This window comes from Zea mays, chromosome 9, assembly GCF_902167145.1.
Source record: "Zea mays cultivar B73 chromosome 9, Zm-B73-REFERENCE-NAM-5.0, whole genome shotgun sequence".
Lineage (NCBI taxonomy): Eukaryota > Viridiplantae > Streptophyta > Magnoliopsida > Poales > Poaceae > Zea > Zea mays.
Window position 1 is genome coordinate 66,548,606 of NC_050104.1, and position 19,565 is coordinate 66,568,170.

The window sequence follows — 19,565 nt, forward strand, 5'->3', positions numbered from 1 at the left end:
TATTTCCGAGGGCTTAATAATTACCCTCGGAAATTAAAAGTTTAAATTATATACCGCTAATAAATAAATTAAAACAAGCTAATTTAATTGCATAATTAAATTAAGCCATCGGACATAACAAAACTAAACATTACTACTACCAAACAATATATATGCATATACAAAATTATACTAAACATTATAAAATTGCTCACTTTGCCGGATGATTAGCCGGTGAAGCGAGCGCCGGCGGGGTCGGGGCGAGCGCCAGTGGCGTCGGGGAAGGGGGCAGAGGCTCCGGCGGCCGTGGGCGGCGTCGGGGTGGCTCCGGTGTTGCTTGGACGGCGGTGGAGTTGTCGTTCGACGTGGACAGAGGATCGGGCACGGGCTGGGCGTCGGGACGGGGCTGGAGGTCCCCGGGAGAAGCTTGGGCGGCGTGCCGGGAGACGGCGGCGGCTGCTCGGCGACGGCGGCGGCTACGCACGAGCGACGGGAGAGAGAGAGAAATGAACCGACGCGGGCGCGGGGGTCGGTTAAAATCTGTTATTTCCGACGGCCCCCTAGGAGATCGTCGGTTATAAGCTTATGTCCGACGGTCCGCCTGCTAGCCCTTGGATATTATAAATTATGTCCGACGGCTGCCAGAGGCCGTCGGACATAAGCTTATGTCCGACGTTCTTATAAGCAGCCGTCGGACATAAGGGAGCTATCGGATTTGTAGCGTTTTACTCTAGTGCCCGGCAAATTGCGAGGTTATCTGCTATAGTCTCCTTTTTCGGTGTATTGTAGGGGACCACATACTGAGCGCACAGCGCGCGCAGCATGCGTCCGGCAGGCAGTTGTGCCTGGAATTGCCGGCACTGCGTGCCAACCTATAATCAGAGCCCGGGGCGCGACGGAGTTGTGGTATGTGCGCGTTAGTGACCTAGACGCTAACCAAAGGAAACAAAGCTCCCTCGACCACTCGCCTTTGCATTGCCAAACGACCGACCGGCCTGGACCCGGAGCGGGACCAGCCAGCAGCAGATGGGCCGGTATGATTAGGAAAAGCCTCGTGCCGGTGCCTCAGGCGACCCCTCCATGTGCACGCACCACCACGCTGTCGATGCATGCTATCCCCCGGCCCTTTTCGCCGCTGCATTGCCCTTTTGACGCGGACCCCATGCCACCACGCACGGCGGCTACAGGCGCGCGCGCCACCACCAGCCACCAGATCTCGGCGTTATAAAACGCCCCGTGCGGCCGCGCCTCCCATCTCTTAGGCAAACAAACCAGCCACCCCTGCTCTCTGCTCACTCACCTTCCTTACTACTGCTCACTAGTCACTACACACCAACCAAAGGAAGGCCCCTCGCACCTCTTCTGTGGTTGTCGTCGTTTGCCTTTCCGTCCGTTAGCCAAGCCATGGGCAACTGCCTCAACACGGCCTCCAAGCGGAGTCACCGGGGCATGCTTTTGCCGGAGGAGGAAGAGAGCCTCTCGGAGATAAGAAGGATAAGCCAGCTGCTTCGGGAGGAGGAGGAGGACGGCTACGAGGTGGTGGGTATGCACTCCGTCTCCGAGCAGCTGGTGCAGGAGGTGGTGGCCGTGGCTCCGGGGGTGACGGCGCCCGCAGAGGGCCTCAAGGTGAAGATCGTGCTGACGCGCGGCGAGCTGGAGTGGCTCATGGCGCAGCTCAAGAGCGGCGAGCAGCGCCTCGAGGACGTGCTCCAGCACATGCAGGCTGCTAAGGGAGCTGGCGGCGGCGGTGGCTCCTTCGCTGGCGACAACAAGGCCGGCTGGCGGCCGCGCCTCGAGAGCATCCTCGAGAGCTCGGAGACCCAAAGCTGATACCGGCCTGAGCATGTCCTCGCTGGACCGGCTCCTTGAATTCAGATCTTGTCCATGCCTGTAGGTTTGTCGCTTGCTTTCTTGATGTTTGGTCTGGATCGGTGGAGATGGAGGCCGTCGATGGATCGGAGTCAGGGAGAGGCTTAAATTCTTGTTGTGTTTTTTTAACAAGGGACTGGCCTTGTTACAACTCTGCTACTAGGCTGGAGCCTGGAGGGAGGGACGATGATCCATCAGATGGGCTATGTTACTCTGTAGATCATCGAGATGTTAATTAGGTCTCTTGTGCAGTGCAGCTCAGCCAATTAGCATCTTCTTTCACTTTTTGCCTTTTTGCGCTGTTACTTAGATCATAATCTTTCGTAAATAGCGGTGCGAATGAGATGGCATCTGAAGCCCTCTGTGTCTGTAATAATCTCCTCTGACTAGGTCCTGAATCTGATTGATTCTTCCTAAGTAGGAGGAGCACCCTGCTCGCTAGATGTCAAGACTTGGGACAGTGCTTTCACTTCGGTTTGGAACCGTGAGTAACGTTCTAATGAAGATGAATATGAATTTGGTGTGCTCGAATCTGCTGTTGTGACGATCAAGTTGTGGCCATTGCTGTGACGTAGTAGCAAATTTTCTTGGCAATTATCCCCCTCTGCTATCTGCTCCACACAAAGACGTAGTAACCAACAAAAAATTTTTGTCGCCTGGCCTGTGACCTGACCCCCGTGCTGTGGTTGTGGAAGAAACGAGAGATTTGCATGCAGTTCGTAGCATATATAGGTCGGTCTCCGTTACCTGAGTTTTTAATTCCATCGAGTTTACCAACACGTATCCCGAGGACGAGGATATAGTTAGGCAGGTCAAATTTTTGCATACAGTACAGGCGTAATTGGTTACTGTCTACTGTGTCCCTGCAAAAGGATTGGTGATAGACCATGGTTAACGTCCGGGAAAGCGGGACGGAACGGTTGGGAGGATGTGATGTTACGGTGGTCTCGTCTTCGTCTCACTGGCTGCGCTTTTTCAACCGCGACAACGACGCTTCTTCCCTCCCTCTCCTGGCCCCAGTCTCACTAACCTCTGCCTCTGACTAATCCACGGCGTCGTTGCCTTCCCATGGCGAGCCCAACAACCAAGCAAAACGACCACGAACGTCACCGTCGCCGGCGTCCCGGTCCCGGTCCCGCCCGGTACGTGTAGACTCGGCCGTCGCCATAGCCGCCGCCAGCAGCGGTCGGTCGGCAGTGCAGTAACGTACGCTCCTTCTCCTACGCACACCATACCGCAATCCTTTATCCTGGAGACCTGGACCGAGCACGTGAGGGAAAGCGGTTTTCTTACAAGATCCAGGAAGAATTTGGCTGACCCCCTCCGCATGTCGAGTCCAAATTTTTAGTGCTCCCCTGGATTTTGCTGCCCACAATTCAGGGGCTCCTGTTCCAACGTTTGACATGGATGTGTTTATTTTTTCTGTGAAACTGTGGTGCAAAAGGGCAACATATTTCTATATCAATCCCTTTTCAGCTTTGAACGTGTGCGTGTGTATATATGTGAGGTATTCATCCAAATAACAGTTATTGAATTTGAATGAGTAATATGTTAGGATTTATGTGAGGTATTCATCCAAATAACGTTTGACATGCGCGTGAATGGTCCGCCGAAATCCGGACCCTCGCCTTGCGGGGGCGCGGCTACCTGATTGCGAGATTTTCGTGGGCGGATAAGCACGGGGTCGCGGACTCGGCCCTATAAAAGGAGCCCGGCAGCCAGCCTCCATATTATCCCCAGATCCCAGTTCGCTTTCGCCTCTCTTCATAGCTGAGCCGCCTTTTAGTTCCCTTCGTCCCGACCGCAGAGGTGCATCTGCGATCAGGAGAGCAGGTCTCCGGAACCCTTCGTCTTCTAGATCCTGCACCGGGAGAGGGCGAATAAGGTTTTTGGGAAGCGTCTTCACGCGACTGCTCGTGATCTTCTGACATCATCGACCCAGCTGATCCTGGCGCGCGCCAACAATCAGTAAGTCTAATCAGTACGCATCATCTGATTTGGCTTTTATTTCAGTTCTTCTGATTTGGTCATGATTTATATTCAGAATTTAATTTGGAATTTGTCTAATTATTCAACAATCCAAAAACCTTATTGTAGACAATTTCCTAGTTTTTCTATGGCTGCTTTTGCCGACGCGCTGAAGCCAGAAAAGTTTAATGGTATGCACTTTAAGAGATGGCAAGTCAAGGCCACGCTCTGGCTTACTGCTATGAATGTCTTCCATGTTAGTAAAGGCAGACCTGAGGGTCCACTGACTCCTGAACAGGAGAAAGAGTACGACCATGCCAATACTATGTTCACGGGAGCCGTTCTTAGCGCCCTTGTTGACCGTCTGGTTGATGCGAATATGCAGTACACAGACGGGAAAGAGTTGTGGGATGCACTTACTACTAAGTATGGTGCATCAGATGCTGGCAGTGACCTGTATATCATGGAGAGCTTTCATGATTATAAGATGGTTGATAATCGCTCTATTGTAGAGCAAGCTCATGAAATACAGTGTATAGCCAAGGAACTCGACCACCTTAAGATAGTCCTTCCTGACCGATTTGTGGCTGGGTGCATTATTGCAAAGTTGCCTTCTACATGGAGGAACTTCGCCACAGCTCTGAAACATAAGAGACAGGAGATATCAGTTGAAAATCTGATAGCGTCTCTAGATGTTGAGGAGAAAGCTCGGGCTAAGGACACGGGATCTAAAGGAGGCGAGGGCAACTCCAGCGCCAACATGGTTCAAAGGAACCACAACAAGGGGAAAGGAAAGCCAAAATCTAACAAGCCCAACAAAACTACCAACTTCAAGAAGAAGAAGAACAAGGCTGAATTGACATGTTTCGCATGTGGCGAGGCGGGTCATTTTGCCAAGGATTGTCCCGATCGAGCGGATCGCCGTGGCAAAAAGGGCAATGTCAACACAGTGGTCGCTAGCAATGAGGAAGACAAAGGGTATGATAATTTACCTTTCATCTTCTCAGTATTTCAATCACCTAGCTGGTGGCTTGATACTGGTGCTAATGTTCATGTGTGTTCTGACATCAACTTGTTCTCTTCTTATCAGGGCGCCCGGGATTCTTCCGTGCTAATGGGGAATGGGTCACATGCTTCTGTTCATGGCACTGGCACGGTGGATCTGAAGTTTACTTCGGGAAAGATCGTGCAGCTGAAGAACGTGCATCATGTCCCTTCTATACACAAGAATCTCGTTAGCGGAACCCTTCTATGTAGAGATGGGTTCAAGGTAGTTTTGGAGTCCAATAAATTAGTTGTGTCCAAGTCTGGACAATTTATTGGTAAAGGCTATGATTGCGGAGGCTTGTTCCGCTTTTCTTTGTTAGATTTCAATAATAAGTCTGTGAACCATATTTGTGCTAATGTTGATGATCTTGCGAGTATTTGGCATTCTCGTTTGTGTCATATTAATTTTGGCTCTATGTCTCGGCTTGCAACCATGAGTTTAATTCCGAATATCACCATAGTCAAAGGTTCTAAGTGCCATAGTTTTGTGCAATCGAAGCAACCTCGAAAGCCTCATAAGGCTGCTGAGGAGAGACACCTGGCACCGCTAGAACTCATACATTCTGATCTTTGTGAGATGAATGGTGTGTTGACAAAAGGTGGTAAGAGATACTTCATGACATTGATTGATGATGCGTCTAGATTTTGCTATGTATACTTGCTAAAAACTAAAGATGAGGCTTTAGACTACTTTAAAATCTATAAGGCTGAGGTTGAAAACCAACTAGAGAGAAAGATCAAACGTCTTAGATCAGATCGTGGTGGCGAGTTCTTTCCCAAAGTCTTTGATGATTTCTGTGCAGAACATGGCATTATTCATGAGAGGACTCCTCCCTATTCACCCGAGTCAAACGGGATTGCTGAAAGAAAAAACCGTACGTTGACTGACCTGGTGAATGCCATGTTAGACACTTGTGGTTTATCTAAGGCATGGTGGGGGGAGGCAGTCCTGACTTCATGTCATGTTCTGAATAGAATTCCTATGGGCAAAGAAGAGAAAACCCCTTATGAGAAGTGGGTTGGGAGAAAACCATCACTTTCATACTTGCGCACTTGGGGGTGCATGGCGAAAGTCAATGTACCAATTAATAAAAAGCGCAAGCTTGGTCCAAGGACAGTGGATTGTGTCTTTCTTGGATATGCTTCGTGTAGCATAGCATATAGATTTTTAGTAGTTAAATCTGAAGTTCCTGATGTGTATGTTGATACTATTATGGAATCTCGTGATGCTACTTTCTTTGAGCATATATTTCCAATGAAAGACATTCATAGCAATTCTAGATACTCTTCTGAGATAATTCCTGAACATAATACACCTATTGAGAGTTTTGAACAGCCACATGAAATTGTCCTAGAGGAGGATGACAATGATGCTCCTAAAAGGAGCAAGAGACAAAGGGTTGAAAAATCCTGTGGTAATGATTTCATTGTGTACCTTGTGGACGATACTCCTACTACCATTGCAGAAGCATTTGCATCTCCAGATGCAGATGATTGGAAAGAAGCAGTTCATAATGAGATGGACTCCATTCTTTCAAATGGTACGTGGGAAGTCAATGATCGACCCTATGGATGCAAACCTGTGGGTTGTAAGTGGGTGTTTAAAAAGAAGCTCAAGCCTGATGGTACAATTGAAAAGTACAAGGCTAGGCTTGTGGCTAAAGGCTATACTCAGAAAGAAGGAGAAGACTTCTTTGATACTTACTCACCTGTTGCTAGAATGACCACTATTCGAGTACTACTTTCTTTGGCTGCCTCGTATGGTCTCCTTGTTCATCAGATGGATGTAAAGACAGCTTTTCTTAATGGAGAGCTGGACGAGGAAATCTATATGGAACAGCCTGATGGATTTGTAGTAAAGGGTCAAGAAAGCAAGGTGTGCAAGTTATTGAAATCTTTGTATGGTCTGAAGCAAGCACCAAAGCAGTGGCATGAGAAGTTTGACACGACTCTAACGTCTGCAGGCTTTGCCATTAATGAGGCAGACAGGTGTGTATATTATCGCTGTGGTGGGGGCGAAGGAGTTATATTGTGCTTATATGTTGATGATATATTGATATTTGGCACAAACATTGATGTGATCAATGAAGTCAAGTCTTTTCTATCAAAGAGTTTTGATATGAAAGATCTGGGAGAAGCTGATGTGATTCTAAACATCAAGCTGATTAAGGCAGATGGTGGGATTACTCTCTCGCAATCTCACTATGTTGAAAAGGTTTTGAAGCGATTTGGCTTCTCTAAGTGCAAACCTTCTCCAACACCTTATGATCCCAGTGTGACATTGCGAAAGAACAAGAGAATTGGTTTAGACCAATTGAGATACTCTCAGATTGTCGGTTCACTCATGTATCTTGCTGGTGCAACAAGGCCCGATATCTCGTTTGCTGTGAGCAAATTGAGTAGGTTCATGTCAAACTCCGGGACTGATCATTGGCATGCACTTGAGCGGGTTATGCGCTACCTGCAAGGTACAATGAGTTATGGAATTCACTATTCTGGTCAGCATGCAGTACTTGAAGGATATAGTGATTCGAACTGGATATCTGATGCAGACGAGCTTTATGCCACCAGTGGTTATGTCTTTACTATTGGTGGAGGTGCGGTATCATGGAGGTCATGCAAGCAGACCATTTTGACGAGGTCAACCATGGAAGCCGAGCTAGCTGCACTTGACACAGCAACCGTTGAGGCAGAATGGTTGCGTGAACTCTTGATGGACTTGCCGGTGGTTGAGAAACCAATACCAGCTATCCTTATGAACTGTGACAATCAGACAGTGATTGCTAAAGTGACGAATTCTAAGGATAATGGAAAGTCATCAAGACATGTCAAAAGACGATTGAAGTCTGTCAGAAAGTTGAGAAACTCCAGAGTTATAAGTGTGACTTATATTTCAACAGATAAAAATCTGGCAGATCCTTTTACCAAGGGACTACCACGTAATGTGATAGAAATCGCATCGAGAGAGATGGGTATGAGACCCGAATAAAGTTGCCATGGTGGAAACCCAGTCTATGTGATCGGAGATCCCGTGAATTAGGTCCTGGGAAGAACAAGCCATTGGTGAACTGAGGAGAGTAACCTTTGACCCTCTCTAAGTAAAGATGCAATACTCTCAAATGCTGTAAGGCAGGTTGGCTTTGTGCCTTAATGTGTTCTGTTGGCTTGTATTAGCGAAGATGTTGTCCTGCAGAACATTCTTTGAAAGAACACACCTATATGAGTTAGACTGTCTAACGTCGCAGTCTATGAGATTTGGGTGATCTCTAGTAAACTTATGAAGAGACCTTGGAGTACGACGTATATGCTCCACCCGAGAAGGGGATTACTGGTAGCCAAGTACTGGTCATGACTTCAAGTGAAACCCATCCACGCAAAACTTGCAATTCAAGGCATAGTCCATTGTCCAAGTTGTGGGTTGGCGTAGCTTGGAGTTCTAGGCGGAAGTTCAACTTAACAATCTCTGCTGAAAAACTAGTATATTAAACAGTAGTGAACAGTGGCGAAAACTGCAGATGGGCATTTGAGATCTGGTGGGGGATTGTTAGGATTTATGGGCTTGGCCCAATTAAGAATTTCTAATAAATCCCAGGAAAATCTCAAAAGCCCATATAAGAGGATGGCAAAGGGATAGGTGGAACCAATAGCACCATATTGCTAGCTCTAGTGGAGTAGAGCTAGCTTAAATATGGAAGCCACACTCACTCACCAAGTCATGGATGAGAGGAGAGAGTGTGGAGAACCACACGCGCGCGAGCGCTCGCTCGCCTGGCCTCGCCTGGCCTGGCCTGGCCTGGCCTGGCCGGGGCGGGGCGAAGGGCGCGGGCGCACGACATGCGCGTGAATGGTCCGCCGAAATCCGGCCCCTCGCCTTGCGGGGGCGCGGCTACCTTTTGCCGTTTGATTTTTTGGTTTCTTGGCTGTTACGCTTATCCTAACCGATCGCTATAAAATCTCAACTGATTGCGAGATTTTCGTGGGCGGATAAGCACGGGGTCGCGGACTCGGCCCTATAAAAGGAGCCCGGCAGCCAGCCTCCATATTATCCCCAGATCCCAGTTCGCTTTCGCCTCTCTTCATAGTTGAGCCGCCTTTTAGTTCCCTTCGTCCCGACCGCAGAGGTGCATCTGCGATCAGGAGAGCAGGTCTCCGGAACCCTTCGTCTTCTAGATCCTGCACCGGGAGAGGGCGAATAAGGTTTTTGGGAAGCGTCTTCACGCGACTGCTCGTGATCTTCTGACATCGTCGACCCAGCTGATCCTGGCGCGCGCCAACAATCAGTAAGTCTAATCAGTACGCATCATCTGATTTGGCTTTTATTTCAGTTCTTCTGATTTGGTCATGATTTATATTCGGAATTTAATTTGGAATTTGTCTAATTATTCAACATAAGAGAGGAACTTATTCATCGATATGAACTGTTGGTTTTGAGAATGTGTTATGTGTGAGTTCAATTCATTTGGTGGATTTAGGAAAGGTTATAGGTGTGGAGGTGTCTTGGTTGGGTGAGTTTGTAAAGTTGAAACTGATAGACTATACAGGGGTATAGATGATAGGACAATGAGATGTAGAGCATCATAAAGACCTCTATTAAATAAGTTATGCATTTTATAAAAGATGTTGGTAGGATATGAACACAATATATATGGCTGGTGTTTGCTTGTCACTGTTACGAGCATTTTTTTCCAAAATATTAATCTATTGTTGGTATGTTCCTAAAAACTACAGCAGTATCGTGTGATTGCAGCTCACCAGACAAAGCCAAGGCACCATGCACACTCATATTGCTAGCAGAAACAATTCCACCAACTTCTAACTTGTCCTTCTCAACCTAGTCAGAAAAATGTTTTTGCAGTTTAGAGTCTTCTCTTGATTGAGCATGGTTAGAAAGGCCGCATCAGTATTGCTGCAGCCTTAGGCCATGTTCGGTTATTAGTGGTTTGAGAGGGATTGAAGGGGATTCTATTCAAAATTGAATAGAAGGGGATTTAAACCTCTTCAATCCTCTCCAATCCACTATCAACCGAACAAGCCTTTAGGGAGCTCACATATATTTTCCAAAAGAATAGGCTTAAACCCCATAGCTGTACTTGGCCCAAAAGGCTCAGTAGCAACAAGCATCATAGTAGGACCCCACCGTTTCTGCACGAGAAGCTCAGATCCTCCATCCTTCTCATTATTTTTCAATTTCTTAAACTGTGAGGTCTGGGTTCTTACTTCTTATCATCCCACTCACTGTCCTTGCTAGCACTATCCCCACCGTACGTCATTATGTGGGTCATCCTTGATCAACAAAGGAACTGCTGGGACAAAATTCTCACCTTGAACAGTTAAAGTAATGGCATAGCCTTTTCATGGACGTTACCGTTTAGATCATTATTTACTCTTTCTGTCCCCAAATATAATTCATTTTAGGCTAAATATACATTCATTAATTAACCTATGAATGTAATTTGTATGTACGTCTATATTAATGACTCCCTCCGTTCTAATTTATAAGTCATTTAACTTTTTTGTACCAAGTTTGACCGACAAGTCTTATTCAAAATTTCACGAAAAACTAACAAATTCAGAGCCGAAATTAAAGTAAATTATATACTAGACAATACCACCGTAAAAATTTATAATAATTATAATTTTTTTGAAAGGGTAAAAAAGTCAAACAAATTATAAATTGAAATGAAGGGAGTATCATGCATTCGAATATGGGCGAAAAAAGAGATAAAACGAATTATATGTTGGGATGGAGGGAGTATAAAATATATATATGTTTTTGATAAATCCAAAGTTGATAAAGCTATCTCAAACAAATCTAACTTATGGTCTCTCGGTTTCGCCCCTGTCGTCGTTGCTCCCCAAACGTGCCATGTTCGAGTTCCGATCCTTCATGCTTGACCTACCTCTATATATGTCTTGTTCCTTTAAAACTTGTGGCTGTGATTGGTGTTGCCTACCGCCTTATAAATTTGTTGAGTTTCTAGGATGGCTATGTTACGGCATATACAACCTGAATGTACTACGGATTCTTTTGAGAAATCTTTAGAGAGCTAATTCAAAAAAACAAAATCAAGAGACAAGATCTTTGCAAAGAGTCCGTTTCTACACGACTTCATATGTATTGTCTCTTAATTGTATTTATGATCTAAAAGTTCAGAGTTATAGCATGCAGACTCTTAACTGTGTTTTGTATTTTCAAAACCGAACTACCGTCTCGGAGTTGTACGTGCCCCTAGTTGAAATTTCATATCAATGGGCAATGCTCATGTACTTTTCTTAAAACAAAATTCGTTGGTCGTTCACATCGATTAGCTAGGCAGATAATACATATTTTTTCGTTCTTCATTGGATGGAAGTACAGCCCCAGGTCTCTCTATACTTGGTACTTCGTATCTTGGTGTACCATCGCATATAGCTAGCACCACAAACAAACTCGCCCATTTCTGTTACCAGAGAAGAGGCGTGCGTGGCCTAATAATCTATACTACTTATTAAGACTCTAAGGGGTAGGCTGCCTCATTCCTGGTTCTGCCATTCCCATTCCTGTTTCTACCGTTCTCATTCCCATTCCCGGTTCTTTCTCCACCCCGATGCCCCTTCCCCTCCCCCGTGTGATCCCCTCTCCAGATCGATGTCTGCCCCGGCCGTAACCCCCGCGGCTCACCGCAAAACCGCCGCGAGATCTTGGAGCTCGGCCTCTGACGATGACTACGACTACCTCGCCAACCTCCGCGAGCTCTGTCCCCCTCCCTCTCCTCCACCGGCGGCGGGGGATCCTCGGTCATGTTCCTCCCGAGGCGCCGGCCCACGCGCTTCGGCCTCCGCGTGGTCATCAAGGTCCTGCCATCGCCTCGCCTCCTCCTTGCCGCCGTGCGGTTGAGCGCCGACGACGTTCGGGCTCCGGCGGTTCCTGCGGGAGCAGCCGGCATTCCGCCCCGCCGTGCCGCCCGACTGCTTCATGCCCCTGGCCGACCGGATCCGGGACCTCGGGGTCGGCATCGCGTTCCTGCGGATCAACCTCGACGGCCTCGTGCCGCCCGCGCCGGCGCTGGCGCCGGCCAAGCGGGAGCCGGATGCGGCGCTGTCCGCGGCGAGCCTCACGGTGGAGGAGGCGCGCAAGATGCTGCGAGCCACGCAGATGGAGGCAGCGCACGCGCGGATTCGGGAGTCCGGCGTCGGCGCCGTGCCGTACGCGCGACTTCCTGCGCCTCTGCTGCGACGCCGCCGGCCCGGACGCGGGCCGCTCCGTCGCGCGCGCGCTCGACGAGTCCGGATCCTCTCCCTCCTCCACCTTGGCTTCGCGCGCGTCGCCACCCCCCATCCCCTCACGAGCCGCCCCACCATCTCGGTCCTCGTCGGCGATATCCTCTCCCTCCTCCACCTCGGCTTCGCGCCGCCGCCGGCTCTTGCTCTCGCCTCCCTCCATTCCCCTAAAACGCACAACAGAGTCCAGATTGCAGTTCATTCGGCCCATTCGGCCGTCACATCAGCCCCGCGCCACGCCACCAGCCGCCTCACGACAGGACCCAGATGCCAAAGAAGATGGGCGTGAACTCTAAGGCAGAGGCGGTCTGCGAGCGCCGCTCCACCGTGGAGGTCGACTGGCGCGACCGCCGAGAGCGCGTCGTGGAGGAGCAGTACTGGGCCGCCTCCCCGCCTTCCTTGCTGTTGTATGCATAGATTTCTCCTCTTCCACTACCGACCCGAGCCATCCCATCCGCCCCGCATCCTTGCATCGGACCTCATAAGTTTGAACCAACAATCAGCTGCGGGGCCACCACCTCCTGAGGTCATACTCCTACGCTGTAGCCTGGGTAGTGGTCTCAACATCCACGGGATTGTCACAGTTGATTCAACTATGGTAAGTTGCCAGGCTAGGCAATCATTCAACCTCTTTTTTTACTTCACATCACAGTTTCATCTCTTACCTCTTCATTTTCAGGTGCCTGAAATTAGCAACTCAGCTGTGGAGCTCAATGGGGTTCTCCTAAATCATGCTTTAGTTACATTTCGTGAGCTACTTCTAAAATGCGCTCAGCACTACTCATGGTATGGTACATCTTTCCCATTTATTACATTGTCATCTGGTGAATCTTGATATCCCAAACTAATGATAACATTCAAGTAATCAATAGGTATGTATTAAGGGCAATTTATGTAACAAAGGGAAGCAAATTGCTTCCTCCATCTTTTGCCTCAATTTTTTATGACTCTGCTTCATCTGTTCTTGATGTCTTCTTCGACCCTTCTGATGGATCGCTCAATGTCCCTGGCCTTACCATAGGTAAACAATAAATATATGTTCAAATATTTGTAGGAATACTCCATGGTTATTGACTGTTAGGAAAAATACTCCATTGGAGCTCTGGTCTTGTAGTTTGGAAGATGTTCACTATGATAATTGTACAATAGTTATTAGTGTGTTCATTGATGTTGTGTTATTTGAACTACTGTAGTATTATGGCTATGGATGATCGGTTATCAGGTTGCATCTAAAAATAGGGACTTCTTTTCTCTGTTATAGATTTGAACTGTTTGTTTTACTTATTTCTGGATTATGCAGGCATGTTTAAATTTATAAGCAAGAACATGAAGTCGAGTGGTTTTTCTGGAACAAAACGGTACCTTGGTGATCTCGGGAAAACTGTGAGCTTCCGAAACATACCATCAATGTTTTCTTCCAACGGGTCAATATAATGTTGGGTCTTCTGTAGGTTAAAACTGCAAGTTCGAACGCTCTCTTTGCTGCTGTCACAGAAATTTCAGATAGTGTTGTTAGAGGAGCGGAAACAAATGGTTTGAATGGCATGGTATTACTCCTGTTTTAATTGATGAGTTCATGCCACTTTTCCTTTTTTTGGTTTCCTTATTTTAAACATACACGTGCAGTTAGACTAGGTGTAGGTGAAATGACTTCCTCTTTGCATTAAAACATTATGAAGCATTTTCCCCTTTTTGTATATAGGTTACTGGTTTCCCAACACTGTTTTTTTGCTATTTTTGCATGCAGATGCTCGAGGAGGATGTGGCAGTTCCAGTCTCATCTGCTAATGAAGCTCCAAAGGATACTACAAAGATGGACACAGATGATGCACCAAGTGATCCTGTCTCTGGAACTGATGTGAATGTGCATGAGCCTGATACTACTGAGGCTGCTCCTGCAGCTGAAAATGGAGCAGAAAATCCCGAGGAAAAATCTGTTCCAATGGAAACTGATGCAAAGGTGTGATATATTCTTCACAAATTTTGGAAAAATCATATTTTGTTTGCAGCATGCTGATGGATTTGATGATTTTTAGATTGTTGCGACCTTCCATAATGGGGGTTTTCTGTTTATTCTGACTGCTTGTCGTATCTTGAGATGGCATAGCAGGCGGGCTATCATTCTTGTTGTGATCATGTGTTAGAAATTTACGGATTAGTTTCATGCAAGTTATATACTTGCTCTCTTGTTAGGTTCATGAATGCTTTGGATGAGAAGTTAGTAATTTGTTGATTTGCTTCTTATATATATTTTATTTAGGTTGAGCCATCAGAAAGGAAAGTTAAGAGAACTTCTGTTCCGGTCCATGCATTGGTCTATGGTGCCTTGGCTGTAGCTGACCTGCAGAAGGCTGTAGAGAAAGAGTATGAGATGGCTCTTCAGGACAGAGTAATGGAAGAAACCAAAGAGAAGAAAAATGTTGTGGAAGCTTATGTCTATGACATGCGTAACAAGGTATGTGGAGATGCATGCCTTGATGGTTTTCCTTGTGAATATAAACAGTATCTAATGTTCTTTTTTATTGTATTTAGCTCTACGATAGATACAACGATTTTGTGACACCTGAGGAGAAGGAAGGGTTGATTGGAAAGCTTCGGGAGGTTGAAGATTGGCTGTATGAAGATGGTGAGGATGAGACAAAGGGAGTCTATGGGGCTGTTTGGTTGGTGGCTAAATATGCCACACTTTGCCTAAGGTTAGTCGTTCGAATTGAAAAACTAACCTTAGGCAGAAAAGTTAGGCAAAGTGTGGCAAGTTAGGCACCAAACCAAACATGCCCTATATTTCTAAACTGGAAGATCTTAAGAAGGTATTTCTATATGCACTGAATTACAGCATTGCTTGGTCAACGCCCGCGGAGACTTCTTGCATGCTTGTGAATTTAGATGACACAAGTTTTCTTCAATTGCAGATTGGTGACCCAATTGAGGCACGGTACAAGGAGTCAACAGAAAGGGGTTCCTCTGTAGATCAACTGGTCTACTGCATCAACAGTTTCAGAGAAGCTGCTTTGTCCAGTGACCAAAAGTTTGGCCATATCGACATATCTGAGAAACAGAAGGTAGGGCAGAGTGCCATTTAGTAATCTTCAGTTTCAGTAGCGCTAGACTGTTCCTTGTTATGGTCGTCATGCCCTGTGATTTATTGCCAAGCATGTGTTGTAGAAGAGGTAAATCTCTACTACTTATTAAGTTAGTAATCTCTACTACTTATTAAGTTAGTAAGGGGTAGGCTGCCCATTCTCTGTTCTGCCATTCCCTACCATTCACGTATGTAGAGATGCTATGATTAGGCTCAGAGTGAAAATAAGGTTTCAGAATTAGTTATTTTCAATCTCAAAGGTTAAGATAACTCAAAACATACCTGATGATTATAGAAATGAAGAACTCGTACAACAAACCAACTAGCATCTATATTATAAAAAAAATATTTCCTGTTTTAGTTGTTGATATTTATTATGCCTCATAAATATTAAATTTATTTTTATAGATATTTGATAAGTTTGATGTCATCATAATATCGTATTCTCTGAAGTGTGTGCCATTCAAATTGAGTATTGTTGTTTGAGACCTTTGGTACGTATTTATTTTATAAAAATGAGAGCAAAATTGTGTACCTGATGTTATATGCAGCTATGTTTAATATAGTCCTAATATCTTCAACTCGGCAACATGGCTATGATCAAGGTCTGGCACATGGTCAGCTCCTTCAAGGTCCTATACAATATAGTCCTGACAACATTGAAATATTAAATGTCAAGCAACCTATTTAATGCAGGTTTTATGGGCTAAGTGAGATAAGGAAGAATGATGAAGGTAAGTTCTCTTTGTAACGAGTTCAATCAGTGCATTCACAATTGAGCCAAGTTTGTCCAGTTAGCCTTCTTATCTGCTTGTTGTGCACTACAATCTGTTCTGTTCTGTGAACTCGATGTTATCTGGTCATCTGATGCTACCTATCCTGATTATTTTGGAAGTGCATAGGAGTTTTTCTCTCGAGTTTGGTATGGAGCCATGGATAGAGAATTCTCAAATAATTTTGAGCCATGGATAGAGAATTCTCCGAGACGCTAGACACGCCACCGCATCGTCTGCGCCGCGAGATCGAGAATGTCCATCTCTATGCGGCTCGCGATCCCTGCTCCTGCCGTCACCGACGCCGCGCCGACACGGCTGAGGGTGCGAGTGGCAGCGACGGGGAACGACGGCTCTCTCCCCGTCGCGCGCGCCGCCGTGCAGGCGGAGACGGGCGCGCTCAGGTGAGGCTGAGGCCGAGGGCGCGACGGCTGTGCGTTCTCGGCGAAACTAAACCTGCAACTTTCATGGGACCATTGATCAGACGCGCATTTCTGCAGGGGATGCGCCTCGCTGCCATCGAAGCCGCTGGGAGCGGCCCAGCCGTGCCGGAGCAGGGGGGCGCCGTCGTGTGTCACTCGTCGGCGCACCTCAGCGTGCGCACCATCCAGTGGATCTCCGCCGGAACCATCGCGTGAGTGCCTCACCTGCCTCCTATCCTGACACCCAAAACGTCCAAACCAAAAGTCCCTTTCTGTCCACTCCGCTCTCTCTCTTTTTTTAGGCATCGTGTGACTGTGATGGGCACGAGCTATCTTACACGTTCAGAAAATATGATTTATTGTTATTTTGCCTTCTTATTAAGGATCCTGAGCTATTTGCCTTCTTATTAGTCGAGTTTGGCATGTTGGTAGCTGTATACGCCTGTCAGATGTGTAATGTTGTGACATGTGGTCTCATTATTCATGTTGCAAGGGTAGTACATCAGGCGCTATATTTTTTTGCTGATGAATCTCAGGTGCTACATTGGCATATGCCGTCACCACTCTGGCAGTAGCTAGCACTTCCAACTCGTAGTGCTCAAACCAGTGAAAAACAAATGTCAACCTAATTAGGCCTTGTTCGATTATTCCTATGCCACGCCACATGGATTGGATGAGATTGGAAAAAATAGTAGAGATTTTGACTTGCTATAGATTTAAATCCACCAAATCCTCTTCAATCCACATGGATTGAGATGAAACCGCACGCCCTTATGGTATTCATTTCCCACATGGAAAGATACGAGTCCAATGTCTTCAAACATAATTTCATTTGGTCTTCCAAGTATTGTTTGTCCTCTTGGGGTGACCACTTAGCATGTGTGTATTTACCTCATGCTTGTGATCTTCCAAATATTAGACCTGCTCATACTGTGAAGAGGATGAACTAACATGTAAAAAGTGGAATTAATCATGATTCAGATCTTTGATGAGCTATCATATAGATATAGTTGGTCATGCGATTCATGCTGCCTTTCCCTAGCATGACACTGGACAGTCTTTTGAAAAGAAGGGAATCGCCACATACACTTCGAAATGTAACTTCTTCCTAACCATTTTAGGACTTCCAGGGAACACCTGGGATTATGGAACATATTCACTGCAAATAACAGCATAACTCTGCAGATTCTTATTTGAACAATGTTAACTATTCTTTATCTTTTGCAGAGTGCTATTAGTTGCTAAAGGCACTGCCATACACAAATCTTTCCTTGTGCCATTTTTTGCTCTTCAGACACCTTGCTGCATAATCTCATGGATCAAGTAAGATACTTCTACTTATGGAAAGAATTATTCGATGCATGTGTTTCTTATCTTCCTTTATCTAGAATACAATATATATGCTTCTTATTTTTGGTGAAAGTACTATACTGTTCCTAATTATAATATGTTACCAACAACCATATCTAGGGGTGACTATGGTCAGTGGACTGCTTTTCTTTCTCTGTTGGTGCGTCTATTCTTCTTCATTCCAGGTAGAGTAGCAAACATGGTTCATATAAGAGTACTTTTTAGATTCATTCTGTCTGCTAATAACCAAATGTGTACTTGTTTTTTGAGATAACTGAATACTATGTTTTTCGAAGGAACATAGTAGACTATGTGCCCAACCTGAACAAATTTTATTACTTCTTTGAAATCATTCATTTGTATGATTCAAGAAAAAAGGAAAATGGAGATTATAAAGTATCTATCGTAATCGTATGATAGCAAACTTGAAGGCAGTTCACCTCTTTGTAGCATCGGTTCTGAACCGATCTATGTTTAGGTCTACCCAGTTGTTTATTATTGTAGGTGAACTGGAGCTTCCACTGTCAACAATGCTGCTTGTGAGTGTTGCTCCTTACCAATTCATGGATCTGAGGTATGGAAGATTTTAACATTGGCCCTGATGCATATCATGATGAAGTTTTGTTTACACAACTTTTTATTAACTAACGTAAAGCCGGTTGTTTAGACTACTGCTGCTATAGAGACAAACATTGTAGAAGCAGTACAAGACGGTATGGATTAATGCCAAACGAACAGACTAAATACAAGAACATTTTGGTTAACGAAGTAGTAACCATTTTTTCATTGTAGTACTGAATTGTGTTATTGTGAATAGCAGGAAGCACTTATGTCTATATATCTGATCAATAATTGATATAGCACCAATCCACTTTTTTTTAAGTTGACACCCTGATCAGAAGCCATACAACATACCTTGAACCCACATTTTCTTCGATAAGGACTTTTAACCTACATGCCACTGAGACAATTTTTGGGGGGTGGGGTGGGGACACCCCGAGACTTGTAGTGGTAGCATACTTTGAAGTATTATCATGTTGACTTTCATATTCTCAAGTTCCCTTATGAAAACTGGTTGATTTTTCCCGGAAAAAATGCTTATTTTCATGAACTGAAAAATCATTGTTTTTTTGCTCATGTATACTGAATCCTCTGATTTCCAAATTGTGGTTACAGGGGAACTCAAGGTGGTGTCGTAATGTCACTGGTCATAGCTGCGTATCTCGCCTTCCAGCACTTCACTAGGGTGGGCGGCCCAGGCAAAGCCTTCGAGCAAGGATCCATTGTTGCGACCTTGGCCATCATTTGCATCATGATTGTGCCCTTGATGTTGCTATTCTGATTTGCAATGAGTTGGAATGAATTTGCTTCTCATTATGTGCGTATATAAGGACAAATAAATTTAACCTTGTAATACAGCATTCGAGTTCTCTTTCCCAAAACGTATGCACTGATATATCCTTCCCTGTTAGTGCTCTTCGGTGGTTATTGAGTTCTCTCAGCGTGTTAATTCTCTTGTTGGTTTCTTGCATGGACTAATTTGGAAGCCACAAAACCACCGTAGGGAATTGATAGGGAATTGGAGGGCCTAAAATCTCATTCTTATTTAATTTTGAATAAGAAGAAAATTTTAGCCTCTACAATCCACTCCGGTTTTCTCATTCCATTAATGACTTCCGGTTTCATTCCCCTGTGTCCATTTCAAGATTCATGTGGACTTGACAATCAATTCTATGTTTTTGGCTCGAGGGCACTTTGCAATCGATGACCCTCAGTTGCATAAACAACTCCAGATGATGTAATCTTGCTATCGGA

General features: G+C 45.6%; 1 protein-coding gene and 2 pseudogenes across 3 annotated transcripts; all 3 read left to right on the forward strand.

Moving 5' to 3' along the window:
• The first annotated feature begins 1,237 nt into the window (after positions 1-1,237).
• Positions 1,238-2,377, forward strand: LOC100303855 (uncharacterized). Its single transcript, NM_001165472.2, has one exon. It carries the CDS (start codon positions 1,384-1,386, stop codon positions 1,807-1,809), a length of 426 nt encoding a protein of 141 aa, NP_001158944.1. The 5' UTR covers positions 1,238-1,383; the 3' UTR covers positions 1,810-2,377.
• A 10,341-nt stretch (positions 2,378-12,718) lies between these two features.
• LOC103638509 (heat shock 70 kDa protein 14 pseudogene) lies at positions 12,719-15,221 on the forward strand (annotated as a pseudogene). The gene is made up of 9 exons (XR_004549287.1): positions 12,719-12,909; positions 12,996-13,144; positions 13,424-13,506; positions 13,575-13,670; positions 13,826-14,083; positions 14,384-14,578; positions 14,656-14,771; positions 14,903-14,933; positions 15,036-15,221. The product of XR_004549287.1 is annotated as a heat shock 70 kDa protein 14 pseudogene (transcript).
• Positions 15,222-16,213: 992 nt separating this feature from the next.
• On the forward strand, positions 16,214-19,160 carry LOC103638508 (cold acclimation protein pseudogene; annotated as a pseudogene). The gene is made up of 5 exons (NR_161395.1): positions 16,214-16,612; positions 17,628-17,723; positions 17,871-17,935; positions 18,255-18,324; positions 18,927-19,160. The product of NR_161395.1 is annotated as a cold acclimation protein pseudogene (transcript).
• Positions 19,161-19,565: the final 405 nt, after the last annotated feature.

Bases quoted from the DNA above. Each gene is read 5' to 3' on its own strand.
- LOC100303855 (NM_001165472.2), top strand. From the start codon at position 1,384: ATGGGCAACTGCCTCAACACGGCCTCCAAGCGGAGTCACCGGGGCATG.